This window comes from Aythya ferina (genome assembly GCF_964211825.1).
Source record: "Aythya ferina genome assembly, chromosome: 4".
NCBI lineage: Eukaryota > Metazoa > Chordata > Aves > Anseriformes > Anatidae > Aythya > Aythya ferina.
This window is the reverse complement of record NC_140300.1, coordinates 35,353,645-35,377,519: the sequence shown is the minus strand read 5'-3', so window position 1 is coordinate 35,377,519 and position 23,875 is coordinate 35,353,645. Positions and strand designations below refer to the sequence as shown.

Below are 23,875 nucleotides of genomic sequence, written 5' to 3'. Positions count from 1 at the left end.
AGGGTATAAATTATTGATGCAGAATCAACTGATTACAGATAACAAATATTCAGTTTAGGAAACAGAAAACACACAGATTTCTGGTGTATAATATTTTTTGTAATATCCACCAAAATGTCTGTCAAAGTTGTCTAAAGGCAAAGCAATAATTGAGGTATATATTGAATACATCTTGAATGTACTAAGTAAAAACATGATATCTTCTTATGAGGCTTGAAATGCATTCAAAACTCAAGCAAGAGAGAGTCTGTCAGGAAAATGAGTGCAGCCATGAAGGTGGTACATTTTCAGTTGCATAATTAGATGTGGCTCCCTGATGCTTCACCAAATCCTCATTAATTCATTGTAGACGAAAATCTGCTCCCTGATGCTTTCAAACTTGCAGAGAAGTACTTGAATAGAAAGCAGAGTTAATGTTTGTGAAGTGTTTTAAGAGATTGAGAACAAAGTAGTATTGCTAATAAATCTCACCCATAATACGAGGTTAGAGCAGCACTCTCATGACAGTGCTGCACATGAAGGATGATTCCCCTGGCCTCTTTGGAATGGAGGTACCTCAGGGTAAAAGAAAAAAGAGGTACTGATACATCACAGATTTGAATTTATTAAGCAGTGTAAACAACACTAGCCCACTGGGCTATGGTATGCTGATCGCTTTTTGTTTCTATTTTCTTTCTTCTTAAGTGTAATAAGAAAATTCTTCTGTGAGTTGATTAACTAGTTCCTCTGTGAAAGACAATTCCTTATGGTTGCTTCTATCACATCATTTCTGTCAGTAAAGTTTTTGAGGATTAAAATCTTATAAGCAGCTTTCAGAAATAAATACAAATAGTGATTTAAATCAGTGGCAAATAAAAAGAAAGAAATAATATAATTGAACATAAATTAGTCATTAAAATATAGGTAAAGTGAAGAAAAAAGAACAAGAACTTCCATTCAAAAGAACAAACAAAGCACAGATGTGCTAAGTGGTCTGCCTGTAATACATGTACCTGTAATATCTGCATTTTTAGGTTTTAATAATGGTGAAGGTGAAAATAGATTACAATAAACTGAGCACTGAGTAGTGAAAACAATAACCTGAGATTTCATATATGTGTTTACTTTCAGAAAAGGCCTTGTGCAGTATTATTTCTAGAAATAAGTCTCTACTCTTTCAATCTGTGCACTTCAGTGACTGCTGGAGAGAGCACTACAGAGAAATTACTGCCTGTGTGTGACTCTGAATGCAGCCTTTTTTTTTTTTTTTTTTTTTTTTTGAGGGGTGGCATGGATTTAACTGAAAAATAAAGCTGTATTTTGTCTACTTTTGAGAGATAATAGTGCAATTACCTGAGTCTTGCAGCTGGCAGACATTTCCCATGCAAATCTGAAGTACTTTTATAGTGCTTTAATGAAGATTTTGTGCCCTGATCAATTATCTTCAGAAAATAGCCTTGCTGTAATTGGCAGCCTAAAAGGGAGTTAATTAAGAAGATTTTTGTGGGACAGCAAGCCTCTTGGTGGCCAAATTTAAGGCAATGGCATATTTTCTTTAAAAAACACCATAACAAATTTAATCTCTCTTTACAATGTATTTAATGTTAAGGAAATAAAAAAGAAAAAAAGGAAGCACACATATAATAAAAGAATAAATTATATAGAACCAAGTATCTAGCCTACAAAGTGTCTAATGATTCCATTATGGAAGGAGTAGGCTGAGTCCTGTCTAATCCATGGTAGTATACACATAGTACTGGACACAGTAGTAAAATAAAGAACAACAATTTAAAAAAAAAGATCAAAAGGGAGTGGCGCATTTCCAACAGATTTTAATTTCATTACTGTTTATTGATCGCTTGAATTTCTCCTGTGCAAATCTTCACTAAAAGTAATGTTTTACAAAGAAGTTTAATTTGTCTCTGTATAAAAAAATGGCCAATTAAAACCTTCAATAATCTGTTTTTGACCATTTCATAGCTTTTGATGATTGTGACAAATGTGATGAAATGAGACAGAACAGAAAAATAATGCCAAAATACAGCCGGTGTTCAGCTTTAAAAAGTTGCATTGAAAAATAAATAGGATTTAGTATTAAAAGGCTGATGTGGGTTTAATTTACAGAATTCACAAGGAATAAGTATTTATACAAGTCTCTTTGCTTTTATAATGAAACTGGCGGTATTCCAGGCCACTTTCCATAATACATGATGTTGGTTGTGCTGCTAAAGCACTTAGTATAATTTGTAGAAAAGAAGAGCAATAAAAACTCCACCTAAAAATGAGAAAAGGGGGGGGGGGGAAGGGGGATGGCATTCAAAATATCATTAAAATAACAAGTTGCTATTTATTTATTTATTTATTTTTTCATTTAGGGCAGTGAAAAGATGACCATTTTCTGGAAGGCCACCAGGAAATGTTGAGTTACTTTCTTTTAATTTACTTCTGAGAAATTAACAAAATTGTGTGGATGGGAGGGGGTAAGGTTGAATGATGGACTTAGAGTAAAATAAATATAACACTGATCTTTAAAAAGAAATAGATAAAAATTGATTGGATGGTTACCACTCATTATGTTAAATTTCTACCTCAGTTAAATTTATGCCACAACATCAAGTAGAAAAAAAGTTAGTCTCTAAACTGTAATCCTGCAAAAATATATGCCTCACTGAAATTATTAGAAAGCCATATGTTTAAAATTACCCCAGTGCATGTGAGAGGTGGTCGTTATGGGCAGCTGGACAAGTGCACTGGTAGTAAACAAGAAATGTTTTGCCTATGGTGTGAAATGCATTTCCAACACATTCTGGGGTACTCTAACGTGGAATTTCTTTTACAGAGAGCCTTTATGTTTTGAAAATTAAATTGGATCTTACTCGATGGCTGAAAGTACCTTATTTATTGCTTTCCCAGTTGAATGACAGCATTAGTGGCTGAAGAGAAAGCAGAGGTGACTGGGGATTCATAAGCCCACTTCACCTATTCACCAGCCAACACAACTGGCTGGGCGTCTGCAGCATGTTAATTAAAGCTAACTCTGACAAAGGACTTCAGAGCTCAGCACGAAGCTGCCTGATGCTCAGGATGTACTTGAGGGCATGTAGTTGGGGGGATGGTGGTTCTCAGTGCAGCGACCAGCAAGAGCAGGGGCTTGAGAGTGTGCTTTCAAGAATACATGCCAGGGTCTGAGAGCTGTATCAGTCTATCCAGCTGGTGGGATGCTGCATAATTAGCCATTCATTCCTGCAGTTTCTTTTGTGCCTGGACTACATGAAGGTATTTCAGTTCACTCGTAAAGACCAGAACATTAGGGTTCAAACACCTAGGACTATGTCAAAAGGTAGCATTCTTTCAGTTGTGTTTTTATTTATTTAATTTTTAAAGAATGGAAACCCTTTTTGTCTCCACTCTTTTATGTGAGCACAGAAGGGTACAAATCTGTGTGTAAGGCTTTTCAACAGGGAGCAAAGATCTGCAGTCTAGGGGTTGTGGGATCTCATCCATTTGGGATGAGAGAGTTATGTAGTTATGTTCCTGTTCCTACTCTGAAGCCTGTTTCTGAGTTTCACATCCAGCAGTTTGGGGATAGAATATAAAAATAGGCTTTGTGTTGATGCCAGATCATCCCCATCCCAGCTGTCCATGTTTGTATGCTTTCCTTTTCTGTGATTCACCACAACATAGTAAAGCATCAACAAGAGTAGTCAGGGATACCCCTTTGCATCCTTTACCCTCTCACTGCCTCCATTTTGTCCTGAGCCTCTGATTGCTCTGAAAGAGATGGCTCCCCCTTGTCCCCTACCCCACCTCCAAAAAAAAAAAAATGTTGTTATGTCTGCCCAAGGTCAGGTCTGTAGTAATCTAACCATAAGCTTGATTTTTGGCATGCTGAATAGTGTTACTGGCAGTAAACTGAGTAGCCAAAACCAACATGGTGAATTCTTTTCATGTCAAGGGCTAACAAGATTTCTTTCCTCATGCAATGTTAAGCTAATCTTCAGTAGCTATCACACTTAGATAGCCGTTCCTAAATTTTAGTTTAGTGAGTCATGTGCCAAAAAGGCAGACAAATATTTTGTGGTATACATACACATCCATTTCTAATGCAATTTCACTACACATAAATACATACCCCATAGACAAATATAATACACTACAATATGCAAGTCACAATGTGGTCTGTGAGACCCATTTCATGAGATTTTAAACTTTAATCATTCAAGGATTGATGTCCTACAGATGTGATGCACATTCAGGAACAAGCTTTGGTGCTACGTCAAATAAAGATGAGCTAAATCAAAATAAAGAAAAAAGCACATGCCAAGATATGTTTTCCTGACTGCAAGACTGGTATGAGTCATAAGGATTATAAAAAAAAAAAAAAAGAAAAAAGAAAGACAGTGCCTTTGCATTGCGCAAAAACTGAGAGCTGAGACAAGTTGAGAGAAACAAATTTATTTTACCAAGATACAGAGCTCTGTACCTTTGACCCTTTGTGATCTGTTCAGCAATTTCAAGAACATTTAAAGTGGTAGAAAGATCTCAGTAAAAAAATGCTTTTACAAGTAGGCTAAAATTGGTTGGAAGGTAAAGAACTTCAAGGTAGTGTCCCCTGCCTTTTCTTCTCCTTTGTCTTTTTGAGCTCATAGCTGTTGTGGGCTAATCAATCTAAATGCTGTATTAGTCAGCCAACTAGTATAAATTAACTTTGGTCTAGTTTTTAATTAGTAAAGAGAATAATCTGTGGGTTTGGAAAGGATTAAATTAGAAAATGTGGAAAAAACTAGAAGTACTGGAAAAGTGCTGAGAGAACATGGGGTCAAGCTCTGAGGACTGTTACACACAAAAGCATAGTAAATCAGGGCTCATTGTGGAATTTCTTTCTTTACTATGGAAATGTGAACTTTTGACATTTTACATGAAGTTCCCATATTTGTAGACCTTTATTTATATAAATAAACTTTCTCACACATCTCTATGTATTTAATGTAGACAGTTAGAAGTGACTCCACAGAATAGGTTATGTACATGAGAGTAACAAGGTGATTTTTAATTCCAGAGTTTCCTTTCAAGTGCTGACCTGACTCCAGCAAGGAGAGTGAGCTGTCAATACATAAAAATAAAGGTTAGTGTGACTTTTCTCACGTAACCTGCTGCACTGTGAGGGCAGCCCTTTCCTCTTTCCTTATCCCGCTGTCCTGGCTGGTGTCTGGTGCTGACTTCCCCCTTCCTCTCCACAGCTCTCCTCCCTCTCTCTGCGCACCCTGCTTTCTTGTACCTTCAGTGGCCTTCACAGCTCTCCACACTGATTTATCTACCCATAACTGTGAGGAGGGAAGGGTTCAGCGAAGAGCGTGTAGAAGATGGGGTGGTGGGAAGGACAAGGGGGTGTGAGGGAAAGGGCCCTACAGCCGCAAGAGAGGGAATCTGCCACAGCCCTTTGCTCTTGCCAGCTTTTGCCTACTGTCTGGAGCCAAATGTTTTGAACTTTTACCTTATCTGAGAGTTATCTGTATGGTGTTCTTTCAAGGGAAGCTGGTTTATCTGAGTGTGGATGATATATAGAAAACAGGTTAATTCGTCTTTTATCAGTTACAACCAGTCCAAAAAATTTACGGCATAAGATCAGACTAGAATGTAATCATGGTTTAGGTCCTTCCAGTGTTAAAATCTATTATGTGTTGGGTTCAGTAACTTTTTAGCTAGAAGATGACCATTGATAACACTTAGAAACTCTCTTATATTTTGCCATTGGCTGCCCATGACCTTTAGCATATGTCAAGCATATGGTGAATTTCTGAATGCATAAACTGTAGTAGCAAGGTGTTTTATTCCTATTATTTAGTTGGTTTTAACTCTTAGTTTTGGCATGAGACCCCTGTAGATGGGTCATTTCTTATTCATTTAACTTATTAAGAAAAATAAATCTTTTCTTGTTGATTTGTTGATATATTCACTATGTTTCTGCAGCAGTAAAAAGATCTGGTAACAATAAGATAGTTGAAAGCAGGAAACATTACTTTATGCTCAGAGAAAGGACAAATCCCTTGTATTTTTTAGTAATATGTTATGACAACGCTTGTAAAATACTTGTTTTACACATGTAGACATTGCAAGTTAAAATTTTCATTTAATATTATTTTCTTTTTCACACAGTGTGTTGTAGTGGAACATTATTTTGAAATGTTTCCACTAACATTGGGTTACACACTTTGGGTGACTATTTTGAGAAATGTTAAACCTGACTGTGAGACTGTGCTTTAGCACTTCGTTTGGAACTGTAAATATTCATCTCTGAGAGCAGACTCTGGGAGACCCAAGATAGGCACTCAGCAGTGAGACACTGAAAGCTAGGAGATGTGAAAAAAAAAAAAAAAAAAAAAAAAAAAAAGATTTAATAGTTTCAGGGGGATGAAAGTGTCAAGACATACACAAACTTGACCCTCTTGGCTTATTTATTTATTTTTTAATATATATATATGTAATTTATCTGTTGATTCACCAAGCCTATTTCTCAGTATTTTGCTCCTCCTTATGCTCTGTGTCTGCAAAGATGTTGATGACCTGCTAATTTGTTCCTTGTGTTCTTTATGAATTTCATCTGTAGCCAAAAATTGCCCTCAGATGAGGGTAGTCAAACAAGAGCATTTTCACATCTCTCTTAAGTGCCCTGCGTATGTTCTGCTTTAAAAAAAAAAAGGGGGGGGGGGTGAGGGGGGCTTTATTTTATGAGGATTTTTTAAAAACCCGCAGAGCTGTGAAGCTTACCATAATTTACAGAAAGCTTTATGACTGGGAGTGGGTGGGAGGAGAAAGAAGGAAAGGGAAAAATAAGCTAAAGGAAGGTGAGGTGTTGTTTGAATGAAATAAATAAAATAAGACTAAGCCAACTCTTCTCTGATTATGCTAAGAGAAGGAGACAAAGAAGCGGTAACAATGTTTTTCCTGGGTTTCACCAAAATAAAATTAGAAAGAATCTTGGCAGTGAGTGACCAGATAAATTGTTGTGTGGGTTCCCTTTAGCGTTAATATTCTCTTCTGTAAATGGAATAAAGACCTTTAATTTCACACTTTTTCTAAAGTTTTCATCACACATCTTCAGGTAAATAATGATCAGAAAAGATCATTATTAGCATAAGGATGCTAATTGGATGAAGAAATATGTACTGTGAAGAGAAATATGTGAAGTTGTTGTAGAAACACACTTAAATAAGTTTGAATAAAATGTGGTGTATTATTTGCCTTTAGTTTGAGACGTCTGTATGATGAGTTGTACTGATTGTGTTTGATTTGTGCTCTAAGATACCAGGCTAAAATATCACACAGACAGAATTGAAGGTGTTGGAAGGGACCTCAAAAGATAATCGGGTTCAACCCCCCTGCCAAAGCAGGTTCCTTAGAGCAGGCATTTAGGTATCCAGACGGGTCTTCCAGAGAAGGAGACTCCACAACCTCCCTGGGCAGCCTGTTCCAGTGTTCCGTCACCTTCACTGTGAAGAAGTTCTTTCGCGTGTTGGTGTGGAACTTCCTGTGCTCTATCTTGTGGCCATTACCCCATTGAAATGACATTACATGACATTACATTTCAATTTTAATTCCAGTTTTACTGTGAGAGAGGGTATCCTATCAGCTATCCTCCCTAGTGAAAACAGACTTTACTTTGAAAGTAAGTGCAGAAAAAAATGTGTTTTCTTCTAATTAAAATTTTAGGAACTTTTGAAAAACTATACTTTGCAGTAATTTTTTTCACACCACACATACCACTTCAAGTCAACCTCATTTCTACGGGGCCCAAATGCATTGTCTGACAAAGAAAGAAAAAAAATTAAGTTATTTCAGTAGTTTTCATGTACAGGAAAGCTTCACATTAATATTGAGCATCTTGTGACTAGAAGCAAGAGCTCAAAACTTCAGTGACTACATGTTTTATACTTCACAATGATCTCATGAGGCACCTAAAACTAGATTTTTAAAAATTTCAATAGAGTGAAATGTGTAGCAACTCCAAAAGCTAGTCCCCAGCATAAGTAGGTGGAAGTCCTGAAGTGTGGGACATGATTTTGCATGGTTTAGCCAAATGTGTCCCTAGAAAAGGAGAAATCCTACCTCCCTTTCTGGTTGTAGACAGTTTTTGGAGTAATTGCAGCCTGTTCTGGAGACACCAGAGAGGGATTTTAGTGACTTCAGTGGAATCATTTCAGATGCGATGGAAATTAGATCACATTCTAGGCCTCCTTTTATAGCTCTGGTGATATACAAGATTGCAAAACTTACAGAAGAGACTGTGCCAACTCAAGAAAGCTGCTCTTTTTTGTCTTTTTTTTTTTTTTTTCAATAAATATACTTGGAGTTTGCTAATGATGAGCCATAGACCTTGATAATATGCTGAGCAACTTGAGCTTCAATAGTAACTGTTATCCCAGTGACACCTTTTCATCCCACAGTTGTCTCCAGGAGGTGCCTGTCCAGCTGTAGCACAGGTGAACCAGCATGCTTGGAAGTTGAGTGTGATCATTTTGGCTATGCACAACAACGCGACCTCCACACACTAGAACACAAAGGTAGATTGAAGGGGAAATACTGTTTTTCTTTGGAGGAACCAAGAACAGCTTGATTGACCTACTGCTGGTTTGCCATCAGACTATGAACAGCTATGGCTAGACTATTTTCTTTTCCAGCATGACACAATTTCTATACTCTACATTGTCTTTCGAGGTCTATTTGTAGTTTTCTTTTTACGATTGGTAGAACATACTTAAATTTCATTTAGCACATTTTTAGCCTAAAATGACATTTTAAAGATATGTAATAAAACAGATGTGGGCTGGAGCCTTAGTTTATAGGGAAAGGAATTGCTCTGTGGGATTGAAAAAGGTGAAAACCTGTGGGGTTTAAGTTCTGAAGCCACAAGCAAGGACATTATTATTCATTGGAGGTCATTTTTTCAACCCAGAAATCACTAGTTTTCTTTATGAACTGAAAACTACACTCCATGTATAATTTATTATAGCCTAAAAAATTATTTTAAGAGAAGTGTAAGACCAATACTTATCCACCATCAGACTTTTTTTTTTTTTTTTTTTGTTAAGATCATAAGGGCCTGATTCTGTCTACTCATGGGATAAGTTACACATAGCACAGTGACAGACCTGAACTCCAACGTATGTGACCACCAATAGCAGTGGTCATGGGACAGTTCCAGGAATAATAGTGGCAGCCATTTATATAAGTGTAAGTGGAAAATTGTCCTCCATTTTTACAATTTCTGTCCCTCAGATGTCTGCATTTAATAGTCACATTCTAGTATTCTCATTATTGCTCATGAAAATAGTACAACTTTCTGGTCTGCTGAGAATGCAAGTGGGGCAATTACTTAGATAAAGACATCTTGACATTTTGCTGGGACAGACTGCCTTTTGACAGAACAGAAAACGCAGGAAATCCTCAATTCTGACAAACCTAAGGAAAACGTGAGGTTTCATCAGTTTCTCTAAAAATTACACACACACACACATATATATATACATGCATGTGTGTATATATATATATATATATATATATATATTTCTTCAGCCATACAGTAATTGACACCAAATGTTCCTGGCAGCAACTGTCTTCCAATTGGTTACTGTATCTCTACCATGCAAATTGAAAACTACAGTTCTCTTAAACAGTGTTTTAATATGAGGGAAACAGTTTGGAAAATAGCTTTATTTTTATTCTTAAAGGCCACTGATGCATGTCATTTTGACTTGTAACTATTTTATGAAGAAAAGATACGGTTGCAAAACAGAATACATTTTCAAAAAAGACCAGGAAAAAGACTATTTCTAATAAATTGTACATTACTGGAGCTCTTAACAATGTTGATTACAATGAAGAATAAATCACAGTGAAAAACCTTATAATAATCCCATCCTAAAAATAAATTTGTCCCTAGTAATTAACATCTTGGCCTCTGAAATGAAACTGCAGGGAAAATTTAAGGACCTTGACATTTGTCTAGTGTATAACCGCATAATCACCCGGAAGTACTGAACATGCATGCCTATGTCTGATGACATAGTAAGGCATATCAACAAACCTAGTGTAGGCTTTGAAAAGAAATAAATCAGCTTAAAGATGAACAATTTCAAGTATGTCTGGTTTGGTTACATTGTTCATTACAATTATTTTTAATGGTTGATGTAACATATGTAAATACATATATATATAAAAGTATTTTTCAAGCATAAATAACGTCTTAGTTTACCGTAAAGAGCAAGCATTTGCTTGTTTTTACCTACTTCTACAGAGGTAGAAGTTTATGTCCTGTATGCTGAATAAATCAATCTAAGTTAAGTGTGCTATCATGTCTACAATGTCTACAACTGCTATTGGCTGGCTTTGGTCTTTGTTGTTGTTGTTGTTGTTGTTGTTGTTGTTGTTGTTGTTGTGGTTTTGAGTGTCTTTCTCTTCATGTGAGAAACATTTGATAATACTGCTAAACTGATAAAAATCTTTAAATCTCTTGTACTGTTGATTACTGTATACAAAGATGGATATAAAGGATACGGTTTTTATCTTGCTTATGAGGTCCCTATGTCAGCTTCTTGCATAACCCTATGCATGTGCACACCATCAAATAAGGAATCTTTAGCTATATCTGATCTGTGGGACTCTGAGTGTTTGTGATTTCAGGTAGGGAGAAAACTGATGTTAGTTTTTATCCTCCTTGTAATATATTGTTTCTAGGAAAAGCAGAACAGTCCTGAAGGCTTCAGCATAGGCTTGGAGAGTGTTGAAAATTGTGAGATCAGGACCTTAATACCCATTACATGCAGATTAGATAGATTAGGCATAGCCTTTTCCTGAAGAATTTTCCTTTAGGGAATATGCGTATCTCTCTTCTGATTGATTTTTGCTATTCGTCATCTGAAAATATTTTGTAGTATTGGAGGTTCTGAGCAACATGGTACTTTCATGGTGTGTGAAAGTGCTCTCATTGACTGAAAACAGATGGAAGACATTTGAAATAATAAGGACTTCCATGATCTGGATTTTTTTAAGTTTTCTGAGCCCACATGCGTAAGTCAGTGCCAGACATAACTGCTCTGCTAATTGCCAAGACTCCCCATACCAGGCTTAGTAAGTATGTTGAAGGAGAAATGAGCATGGGGGACACAGAACAAATCCAATCTTGCCTGAAGGATATCTTTTGCTGGCTACCTGCTCCACTAATTTCTGGTTGGTGGATGAAAGTATCTAGTCTTTCATTTGAGTGAAATTTACTTGTCTCTAAACAGTTTGCGAGACAACCATGTCCCCTCCACCACCCTCCACTGTGAGTTGGTTAATTTTCTGCTTGACTGAATCCATTACTGCACTAGACATATCCCAGCTTTTTATTCATGTCCTGTATGATATGGAAAGATTTTTTCCACAAGGAACTCTGTAATCTCTATAGTAATTGGGGGTAATGTGACCTAGTTATTGGATATTAATATCATTACTGAATTAGGTGGGCTTTGGTTTTTCTAAACTACTTACTAATTAAACTAATCAAGAATAGTTTCTTGGATGCTCATGATGCAAAATATGGAATGAACAAAAATATATGAAAAGCACAGAAAAGAATTCTTCAGTATAGACTTTCTTCACCATATTTCTTTATCTCCTCTAGGTCTCCTCCCACTAACAAAACTTTAAGTCTTCTGTGACACAGAAAGGTTCTGACTATGGAAACTGTCATTTCTTTTAATAATCCTTCTATAATGTCATTGCATGCTAAAGTTAAATTAGGACAGAATTAAAACCTTGAAACTTCATTTAGTTTTTTAACTACACACAATTCAAATGTGTGACATACTACTTTATCTTCCTTTAGAAACCTTAAACCTTCATATATCAACATTATGAACTATTATGAATTATATTATTTGAAAGTTACTATTTAAAAAAAAAATGCTTTGGCTCTGAACTAAAATTTCACAAATTGTGTTCTTTGCACAATTTTTAATTTTGACAGTTTCCTATGCAGTATCAGAACTAGTTTGAGTATGAAATTCCCATTAACTCTACATCTTTTGTGTTGTCATGAAATTGAATAGAAATAGTGAAAGTATTAATACAAGAAACATTTCTAAATTAATTGCTCAGAAAAAAAAAAGACCTTTTTTTTTTTTTTTTTTTTTTTTCCCTAAACAACTTCTGTATTCACATAAAGTAGTCTTTATCAGGTTTTCTCAGAAAACACACTAGACTGCCCATTTATCAAATTTCCCAGTGAGCCCTTTTGGGCTTTCAATCTTTACAGCTCTCTTGAACATGATGAGCTTCTCAAATGATTAAAACTTTTCCAAATCATCTCATCTTCCCTTTCACATTTATTTTGCTATGATAGCTATAAAAAGCTGACTGAGTAAATAGCAACAGTTTTATGGTTGTAATTACTACCTACCAGGCTGTTTGTATCATTTTACTGTTCTTATTGCTCCCTTCTTGGGCTTATTGAAGGCACCTTTTTCACTGCTATAAGTTCACTTTCTAGCAAATGACAGGAGCTTTCCTGGCATTCATTCAGGAGGCCAGAACTTTCTATTTGTTTCTTCTTCCTATGAAAAAGTAAGTATTTTTAAGGGTTTCTGGGGGATTCTAAGGATTTGGGTTTAAGTTTTTTTCTCAGATTTTTTTATCTTTATTCTTTTTTCTTAGGAATAGTATTACTATTTCTGTCAAGTTCTAGTCTTGGGTATTTCAGTTGATATTGACGGACACTGAGTCAATTGCTAGAAGTATATTCTACTGGTTTTGTTAGAAAAAATCATAGAAGACATAACACAGAACAATTTTTTAATGTTAGAAATTATGTAAGTATACTAACAAGCAGAGTTTGTTTCTTTTCTGTTTGTCATAATGTTCTTAAATGCTGCAGAGAAGAAGGAATAGTTAAATTTACAATCTGGACACTAGTATCTTCTAAACACAGTGGCCAAGCATTCCAAACTCCAGGCTGGTTTTCTTAAAAGACTCTAGAAAGATGTAAAAATCAACACATTAAACTATTCTAGTTTCTGTTGGAAAAAATATATTTTATAGATAAAGAAATCAGAGTCTTATTCTGGTTTCTGTTATGCTATTTTTATGAAAGCAAGAGCATATCATCACATCTGGGTAATACTTTGTTTATCTCTAGGCAAAGTTCTGTCTTAGCTTGCTATCCATTAAAAGTTCGGAACAACAATTCAGTATTGTGTATTTCTCGACAAGCATACACTATCAAGTATATACTCCAGATAAAGAGAAATTCTCCTGAACAAACTGTTCATAAATAATATGGCACAAAATATGCCTCATACCTTGTTCTGAGTTGTACAGATCAAAAAAAGAGGCTAAGAGAGCTCAGGAATGCAGAAATGTTTCAGCATACTTATTTTACATTGTTCAATCCCCCCTTTTTTTTTTTTAAGTGTTAAGGGTCATCAAAGTCAACTCACCTACTAAATGGTACAAGAACAAATTAAGTGTTGGCATATCTTGTCAGTATTTGTATTCCCAAACATAAAACAACAGTAATCTTTCGAGGACAACTATTAGCACAAATTAGTGCAAATATTTCAGTTCTCTTGTAAAAGCATAACATTAAACAGAAACAAGTATAAAAGAGAGATAAGTTGATTATTTGTAGACAGGATATAAAAAACTGCAAGAAAAATTTAGAAGAGCAAACTGGTTAAGTCAATAGAACAGATTTGCAGATTTCAGTTTCCCACCAATGACCAAGTCACTGCTAAGTGGCAGTTCCAGCTCCACACAGCCTGCATGACAGCTTCCTCTCTTTTTAGCAGAAAGCTCAAGCATGATGCTGGACATCACTTGCTCATTTTTCATCATGGAGAAACTCAAGGCTGATTAATGTAGCTGCGGATATGAAAGGGTAATTCAATAGTCTTTCTTTTTAAGGGAAGTTTTCTCTGAAACCGGTGCCATCCATCTCAAAATAGCTGTTATGGCTCCACTTGTTCATCATGTGTTTATGGCTGTTTATGGCGTCCATTTGCACAGTGACTTCTCTGGGTTAGGGTCATTAAATATTTTGAAGACCGGCTTGGGGAGCTGAAAAGCAGAGCAGTAGTTTTCCTGCTTACTTGTTCTGTAAACTTACCTCAAAATGAAACCTTCATGCTTTATGGTTTACACATTAGTAAAGGTTGCAAGGATTCAATAAAAGTGTCTCAGTTAATAAGTGTGAAATCCTGACATAAGTTCTGACCGACAAGTGACACTGAAGCTGAAATTAAAAGTAGGTAAACGGAATTTACCCACCTCTGCTTTTGGGCTCTTTTTGCTCTTCCAATAGAAAGAAAAAGGGATTGCTTTCCTTTTAGTTTCTCAACACTTCTGAGAATGAAAGGAAAACTGGTAGAATCATAAATTTGAAACCTTCTTTTTATAAGATATCATTTTTTCTTAAATGAAAGATTTCTGCTGTTTTCACTTTATACCTTAAAAATCGAATCCGACCTGTCCTATGCTTGTAGAATAGATTTACTATGAAATTTTCAAGAAAACATTAAAATTTGCATCTCACAGTATAACATTTTTTTTAGAGATGGATTAGCACTTGGTGTGTTTAATCAAAAAATTATTATACAATGAGAAAAAAAATGTTTGATTTTTTTTTTTTTTTTAAACTGTGTTGGCAGTAAAAAGAATATTTAGAAGTATGCAGATCTGTTAATGACTAACATTAAAGCAAATTTCAGTAAGAGCACGTCTGAATATACACTCAGTTGAACCTGTTCAGCAAATAATGCTACAGAAAACTAAAGGGGAAAAAAAAAAAAAAAAAAAGAAACCAGTACAGCTACCTCTCCCTGCCTTGCCTTTGAGATGATCCAAAAATGTTTCTTTGGGTAAATGTGTTAGTGGGTCAAATTAGAATGAAATACTGAAAAGTTTGTGGATTGGCCAGAAGCTATTCTTGAGAAGGATAATCCAGGGATAATGTGTATTTGCAGAACACTACAGTGGTAAATGAAGTGAAGTGATTAATCGGTGATATGTTTTAAGAGGGGGGAGGGGAATGTTTTGTGCTGGAAATGTTGATTAGGGCTTGTAAATGGGAATCTGGCAATGCTATTTTACATCTATGTGTTCACGAGTGAATTCCTTTTCCTAAAGTAGTAATCAATTTAAGCTTTCACCAAAACAGACCTTTATTCTCACCCTGTGCTGTGTAAAACTTGTTTTATTTATTTATTTATTCATGGATCTGCTATTTCTATTATTTCTGTTTCAAAAGAAAACAAAACAAAACAAAAAAAGGTCAGAAATCTAAGTGCTACTGTAGCATGAAAAGGAAAATTTTCAGATATATTTTCAACATATAGACAAAGGACATAGTGGAAAGCTTGCAAAAAAAGGTCATTCTTGTGATTCAGTCCAGTTTTGCATTCTCAGGATGATTACATACTTTGGACAAGGTTAAGATAAGCATCCAGTCATTTGGGTTGTTTTTCAAGCCGAACCTCTGACCATTTGTGTTTTTTTTCATCTCCAGATCTGTTCTTCTTGAAGTTTCCAATCCCATTAATTACAGCCAGACGTTTGTTTTTTGTATAGCACTTGATATAATGAGATATAATCCCCATCTGGGCACTTGTGAAGAGTAATTGCACATTTGCAAGATACTGCAAGATTTATAGTAGCATCTCCTACTATCTTGCAATAAGGATAACTCTATCTCACTGAGAGAGGTAAGTTGGCACAATCACACAATATGGCAAAGTTTTGCTGAATATCTTATGTTATCTTCCATAAAAAATAGGAAATTATTGCCTGTCAGTTTTGTGTGTTTATTACTGAATATGCTGCAAGACCATATTTCAAATCTGCTGCTTGTGAACAAATCCAGACTAAACAGGATACAGTTAGAGATGAAGTATTATGTTTGCTGAGATATCAGCATAGAGGCCTCAGCATTTTTTTTAGACAGGAAAATTGAATTATGGGTGCCAGGGGCTGGGAATTCAGAAGTAAATGTAGTAATACAACCTACATTTCAAGAGTAAAAATGGTTGTGCTGAAAATAGTGGACCTACGGAATTAAAAAATTATGCGTCTTTCTGCAAATCTCAAATGAGTTTTCCTCTCCATTTCCATTTATGTCTTTGCCAGGAGCTGAGGCTTTGTGTAGCTATCAGGAATCAAACGGCTATAAATATCTTTCAGTCGTCTCCCTGTTAATATGCCTGCTTCCAAAGTCCTTTAGCAAGCTGTCCCTAAATAGTGTCTACTGCATACTCCCTTCATTGTCACAGTCACTGCCTTGCACTCATTGGGTTCAAAATAATTAGTTGGCCATTTCACACCTTCTAAAATTTATTATTAGTCAACAGAGATTTGTACTCACTGCCATTTAAACCCTATGAAGTACCTGGTGAGCCCAGAAAACTAATGCAACAAAACTATAGAATCTGGCTGCACCATAAGCAACACCGGGGCCTGCCAGCAATCTCTAGATAGAAGCAAAAGTATACTGCTCTAATTTACAGGAACAGCAGTACCTGCTCAATTATTCACAGTATTCCACAGCCAAACAACCACAGTTAGCTTATATGGAAGAGCGGTATATGATTTTATCTGCAATTAATCTGTGTCTTAGTTTTTCTTTGTTATTGCTATTCCATGGAAAAGTAATACTCCAGATTCAGTAGCTGGGCACCAGTCTCATCTTTATATTTCATATTTTACTTGTCCTGTTTGCTTCAGAAAGACTAGTGGGAGAAGAAAAGACTAGTTGCATTACATGCCTCATCCACTCCTATGTGTTGGCCACAGCTCTTCTTTTCAGGACCTCTTGCTGCCTGGCTGGGTGCACACATCAAGGATGTGGCTGCATGCTTGCCTTGCAGCTGTAGGAAGATCTGCTGCTCTTTTTTCTCACCACTTCGACTCAGAGATGCCACTGTGCTTTGGAGGAATTTTAAAGTATTCACAACCTGCTTATGAGGAAGAGGTCATTTGGTAGGACAAAAAAGAAATAAAAATCATGCACTCTATGATATGATTGTAAATAACTGCACTTAAAATGAAATCAAAGCCCGTATCTTGGGACAAGTGTGCCAGCTTTGGGGAGAAGATGGATTTTTTTTCATGGTAGACTTATCACTGGCTTCCTCATTGAACCAAGATAAACAGAATAAAGTCTTTCATGTGGTTGCCGTGATTAAAGCAAGGTCCTCAAGTTGGCAGCCTATTATCGGGGCTTTCAAAGTGGAAATGGGAGCTGGCTTTTTTCTTTCTTTCAGAGAATCCCCCTGTTATTTGTACATAGTCTATCTTGGTGACTGGCATCTGCTGGAGTACAAGCCATCTGTGGGCTTGGAAATCTCATGGCAGTAATCAGGAATGCACTGGTCCTTATGGCAGGCATCAAATGGGCTACTGCCAGGTCTTTGAACTACAAAAATAAATAGAGAATAGAACTGTATTGTATTGGCAAAGCCTGAGGCCTGGTCTTCTGTCTTGGAGCATGCTCTGGTGTTAGTGTTTAACTTGGATTTTGTCCATCACATGTGGTAGCTGCAAGAGTGGAAGAACAGAGCAATATTAGATGGTGTATTTAATAGTGTGCTGGCTTAGCAATCCTCAGGAAACTGTTACTCCCATTTTCTCTCCTAGGGCACCTAGTTCTACCCACTTCACTGTGCTTCTGTGTAGGTGGATGTGTATTTCAGACACTGCAGCTTTCTCCTTGGCCCTACAAGGAACCTGTATGAGCATGTACCCACTAAATACAGTGCTCCATACGTATGTCTATAACACATGGTGAGGGCTAGGATAGGATTTGGGTGCACAGTTTCACTGACAATTTTGACAGGTCCGACTTATGTGATGGTCTGGGAGAACCTCAGTGTCCCAGAGGATTTCAGAGGCAGAGGAGAGGAGAGGTACTTTTATTGGTTTTGGCTGAAGTTAATTCTTCTCTTCTCATTGTGGGCAGTCCACGGAGCAAACTGCAACCTACGACCCCCTATTTCTTTGCTCAATTACATTTTTGCATCAAAAGGGCAGACTTCCCATCAGCCCCTCAGAGTGCCCTATATCTGATCACTTGCACTGTGCATGTGTGTGGCCAGGGTGTATTTCTGGAAAGGCACACATTTTTCATGCACTGTGCATACAGAGTACTAAGCGTGTTTTCATGACTGAATGAGTTTGTTATAGATTTTCAGACAAAGTTTTTGAAGAAAGAGAAAAGGAATATGAAAATTTTCTGTTGAAGCAAAATTGCAGCTTCTATGTATAAATTTTTTATTTCTCCAGCAAAGGGTTTGTTTGCTCGTTTGTTTTAAATACATATACCCAATAATTATTTGATATAGCATTAGTGAAAGAAAGGAGAAAAGAGAATAGAACTTAGGAAAAGGTAAATTCCCTAGTAAAATTCATTTGTTTTGTATCACGTTGGGAATGCAAAGCAGTCATGAGCTGAGCTCCTGACTATTCCAAGTTATCAGAGTAGTGTAAATCCCTGGAAATGTGCTGTATAGTGGTTCAAAGTAACTATGTTCAAATTTCAGATACATTTCCAGACTTTTTTAAATGATCAGAGTATGTTCTGTTGGAAGGAAAATTTGGTGAGTTCTCGAGCGAACACTTTATATAATCAAAAGTATTTTATTCATCTTGAAAGCAGTGACATTTCTATATCATAAAAAATAGTTTGATAAAAACTTGCTGGCTCTGTTACTGTCCAGAAGCAATGTAGGAAAGAGAGATGTGCTGTGTAATGTATAAGTAAGAAATGAAGCTCTCCTCTTTACCTGGTCTTCAGCAGTGGTGGCAAAGCCAGTGGCCAGCCATGGACTAGGGTCAAAGACAGGGTCTCTCCCAGCTTCCTCCCTGGGAATAACACAACAGCAAGCACATGCTTTCAGAATGGTAATTATAATAATAATAATTAGACCTTATTGGAACAAATTAAGGAGGAGGAAAATAGCTTATGTTAATACTTGCTCAACATAGTGCCTAATTACTCCAAACAATGGTAAAAACATTACAGAAATAATAAGCAAAAATAGGTGGTTTTATTTGTTTATTTATTCATATTTTTTTCTGGTGAATGTCTGAGACTATATCATTCCACTTACTATTTATATCAGAGAGCTTTAGGTGTCAGTTGTAACTTTGTCTTAACTCAGTTCCATGACATTAAGAAGAGATTATTTTCACCTGACATAGATGATACTTTCTATTTCATGTTTGTAATAACAGTTCGCTGGACTAGATTTTTGTTTTTACCTTGAAGGCATGTTGATGACTTCTTTTTATACATCTGAATGGAAGTGGTAGCTCAGTTTTTTTATGGTCTTTATGGTCCAGTACTTACTGTCCTGCTGTGCTTTGTTTCCCTGCTTTTTTTTTTTTTTTTTTTTTTCCCCTTCTGAGGTAGAAATACATAGAAAAAGACAAAATAAAAGCTATCTTTCTGAGATTTCTAGCCTGATTGAAACCAGGCAACACTAAAAATATCACATGGATGAGGTGATGTTAGAAGGCCTGATTCTTAGAACAAATCACTGTAGAATATGTGACTGAGCATAATAACTTTTGGGATTTCATCTGATATGCAATTTGAATCTTCAGTTACTCACTCTTTATACACAAAGAAAAACTACATAGAGACTGCAGTCTGGCAAGCAGAATATTCATTGTCTGAACTTCTGTTAATGACAAGGGATATATATTTTTTTGTTGTGGTTTATTATTATTATTAATTATTATTATTATTATTTTCTTTGTACAGAATAGTAAAATTGTGTGCATGAGGTGAATGAACAGAATATTTGATACAAACCTTCAAATTTGGGATTGCAAACAGATTTGGAACAACAGAGCTCTGTAGGTCCTTCCTTAAGGAAGTAAGCTTATGTAGCTGTTATGATACACAGCTTTATGTCTGGGAACTGTCTGGCAGCCAAGAGGAAGAATTGCATTTTGGGATGCTTTAGACACAGAATAGCCAGCCAGTCAAAAGAGGTTATTAACCCACTGCATTTAACATTGATACAGCCTTGTCTTGAGTATTGTGACCAGTTCGAGGCTCACAATATAAAAAGGATGTTAAGGCAGTTGAAAACCTCCAGAGAAGGGCAATGAATCTGGTGAAAGGGCTGGAAGGCCCGTCCTGTGAGGGGAGGCTGAGGACATGTGAGGTGCCCAGCCTGGAGAAGAGGAGGCAACCTCCCTGCCCTCTGCACCTCCTGAGGAGGGGAAGCACAGAGGCAGGCACCGCCCTCTGCTTCCTGCTCACTGGTGGCAGGACGTGTGTGAACGACACAGAGCTGTGCCAGGGGAGGTTTGCTCTGGCCACGAGGAAGAATTTCTTTATCTTGAGGGTAGCTGAACACTGATAGAGGCTTCCTAGAGTGGTGGTTGATACCCCACGCCTGCTAGTGCTCAACAGGTGTTTGGGCACTGCCCTCAGTAATGTGCCTTAACTTTTGGTTAGCCCTGAAGTGGTCAGGCACTGTGACTCAATGGTCTTTGGAGGTCCCTTCCAATGTTTCCTGACCTCGCTTCACCTCTCCTCCTCTCCCCTTTTCTTTCCTTTTCCCTCCACTTTCCCCTTCTCTCCCTTTTATTCCATTCTAATTCTCTACAATATGTAGACGGTGCACCTCAGGCATATCAGGCCAATGGCTTGCTGTTGAAACTCTCTGATGTGCTTCCTTCTTTGTTTAGATGTTGATCAGATGTACTCCCTCAGAACATTCTGATGACAAGGACCTTGTTTTTGGAATGGCTTTTTAGCAGAAAGAACCCGTGTCTTTTGATGTTTGTACTTCATCAAAAATTATTTTCCATAAAGGTTTTAATTTGTTTTCTTGAACACTCAAACATTTTGGTTTCTTAAAAGGTCCAGAAAAATATTTCTGAACTGAAAAAGCTTTAACTGATTCTAATTTTTATAATTTACGGATTTAATACCCAATGTGTTTTATTGACATTCATGCTGTTTTTTTTTTTTTTTTAATTATTATTATTATTTATTTATTTTTATTTCCTTACACTAAAAAACTTAAAACACTGGTTTATTTTGGTAGTGTTCATGCTCAATATGACTCTCAAGTATCTAAGTGTTTAAAATAGGCTGAGCCAACATTTTATTTTTTATTTTATTATTTTATTTTATTTTATTTTATTTTATTTTATTTTATTTTATTTTATTTTATTTTATTTTATTTTATTTTATTTTATTTTATTTTATTTTATTTTATTTTATTTTATATTTTATTTTATTTCATTTTAATTTTTGGCCTGTAGCTGTTTCAAGTGCTTCATGAAGAACATATTTTTTCTGGTCAATCCACTGCCTTAGTTAGTCCAGAGGTTTCTGTCCTCTAGGTTTGCAAGTAACTACTTGGTTAACTTAATTATACTCAGCTTCACAGAAAGAGTAATTATGGAGTAACCCCTGTGCAAAAGCGGACAAGGCTAAAATCATGTGGCTTGGGTACCTTTGTACATGAGAATACACGTACAATGTCATTGTGCAGCATCTTTGGTAAAAAGTAGACAACATAAGTTTCAAAATCTTGTCTTTAATCTATATTAAATCTATATTAGATGATCTAAGTTGTTTGATGATTTGCATTAACTCCCATAAATGCAGTAGATTGAAGTGAAGAAAAAAAGCTGAACTGTAATGAACTGTAATTCATTCCAATGTGAAGGAATTTTTAGAGTAAACAAAGATAATTTAATTGAACACTTCAAAGTTTATTTTTATTTTTTTATTTTTTTTTTCTAAAATCAAAACTATAAATATATTATTTGCTATGATACAGATCAAAAATCTATCCCTCATAGACTGTGCCTATATTTTCTTAGGAATATTGTACTATATAATCGAATAACCCAGAATATACATTCCGTAACTCTTAGGAGACTTTTTAGTTCAAAGACCACTACAGAGCCAGTATGAATGCTTTGTTGTTTCATGTTTTTCAATTTTATGCAACAGAAATTAATAACTGAGAATAAATTAAGCTAGTAACAAATCTTCAGAGCATCTTCACTTTCCTGGTTTTAATTATATAATTGATAATTGTGCAGATCAAAGATCCCCTTGGTACTGGTCTAGTTTCAACAAATTAATGCTAGAGCCAGATATGCATAGTGTCTATACGCATGTGTATACAACAAGAGTTGTTTAAAAAAGGATGCAAAAAGATTTACACTACATTTTCAATCCTTTTTTTTTTTTTTTTGAAATCATTAACAATATAGTTAAAATATTTATAATTAAACATAATCTATTCTGCCAGATACCTGCTGATTTATTTATTTATTTTCCTGATTTTCCACTTGATATTTTCTAATACATTGTAATGAGACAATTTGAATGAGAAATTAGGTCTCATTACCTCCATTTGGGATTAGGAAATGCTGTATACATAAGATACATTTATGAAACTTTACTGCTTCCATATAGATTGTAGTTCTCATAAACAGGACTGTAAAAACACAGCTAACTCAAAAAGAAGGAGATATAGGTACTGAGGTTGAAAGAATTATTTGTTAGTGTTAGGAAAATCAAACAGATGAAGTATTAAAAAAACTCTTTTAGGCAGATGTTGAGACTGTAAGACCCTTTAATTTAATGTGTTGTAGAAGATAATAATTTGACATGAAAATATTCACATGAACACATTAGCTTCCTCTGCAAAAGCATTATTTATACAGCCCAAGCTGGATGAACCTCTGTATCCACGGAACACTGCAGACAATGTGTTAGGATGAGACCAAGGCTCTTCTCTGCCCTCCCTGGTTGAGGACTAAGCTGTTTTTGCTATGTTATACCATGCTAAGCCAGCATTAGCATGCTAACTCCAGCATTAAGGCACAGATGGGGACTAGTGCAGAGGACCCTGCTGTAGAGGCTCGGCATCCTAGTTTTGCATCAAGAAGGACAACATTTTGTCCAGGAAGGCACGTCTTTGGTCTCCATTTTTTCTTAGATGGCCTTTCAGTCTTCCACGAAAACTACCCAAATGCCCATAATGGCTCCAGACAGACTGGTATTTTCTCCTGGTGCCATCTTTGTCTTTTTCCATTTCAGAGCTGGTAAGAAAAATGTCTAGAATATTCACATATGAGGGAATGCCAAAGAATACAATTTTGTAAATAATATCAAAATCTGTACAGGATGGTACCTGTTTTATTTCTTTGTGTTTTACCATGTGCTGTGTTCCTTAGAAAGGTTGTCTCTTTGCTTTGTTCTGTCTGCAGTCCTTTGTTCAACAACCCCCCTGATGGGGGGACAGAGGGAAGTCAGATCCTTCCCTGAAAGAGATGGAGCATGCACAGCTGAGAGAAGTTCTTGAAATGGAAAGAAGTCACTGCTGAAGAAATGTGCATTGTTGGGAGTGACTGTGACAGGCATGGGAAGAATCACACAGCCAGGGATAAAAGGAGGAAAGCCACTCCTCTTAGGATATTAAAAGATCTGGGAAGATCTGCTGTAGGCCAGGAAGCCATCTAAAGGTTGCTGAACTAAAAAAAATTCTGGAGAATAGGCCTGGCTTTATAAAGAGAAAAATGAATAGAGCCAAACAGGGCTCTCAGGTCCTTCTCTCTCTCCAAAATTACTGAACCTAGTCATTGGGATTCATAGCTCTTCTTGCTATTTTTGGGTTATTTTAAGATAGATAAGGGATGTGGGAGATCCCATTAAAAGTGTGCCCAATGTAGCATCTTGTCTTGCAGACAAAAAAATAAGTAGTGTTGGTTGGACACTGGGAGCAGAAATTATGTAACACAGAGCATATTTAAACCCCCAAATTTCAGTTTACTTAGGATTGTTAATGGTTTATCTAAAGGGAGGGGAAAGAAAATGTAAGAGATA

At 36.1% G+C, this 23,875-nt stretch overlaps 1 protein-coding gene across 2 annotated transcripts in view; it reads left to right on the top strand.

Moving 5' to 3' along the window:
• LOC311436888 (uncharacterized protein) overlaps positions 1 to 8,549 on the top strand; it is a 31,042-nt gene extending 22,493 nt beyond the window's left edge. For both annotated transcript variants that reach the window (XM_084519436.1, XM_084519435.1), the window contains 2 exons: positions 5,039 to 5,104; positions 8,424 to 8,549. In XM_084519436.1, coding sequence (XP_084375562.1) covers positions 5,039 to 5,104; positions 8,424 to 8,531 — 174 coding nt within the window. In that variant the 3' untranslated portion in view covers positions 8,532 to 8,549. The remainder of the gene's footprint in view (positions 1 to 5,038; positions 5,105 to 8,423) is intronic.
• The last annotated feature ends 15,326 nt before the right edge of the window (positions 8,550 to 23,875 follow it).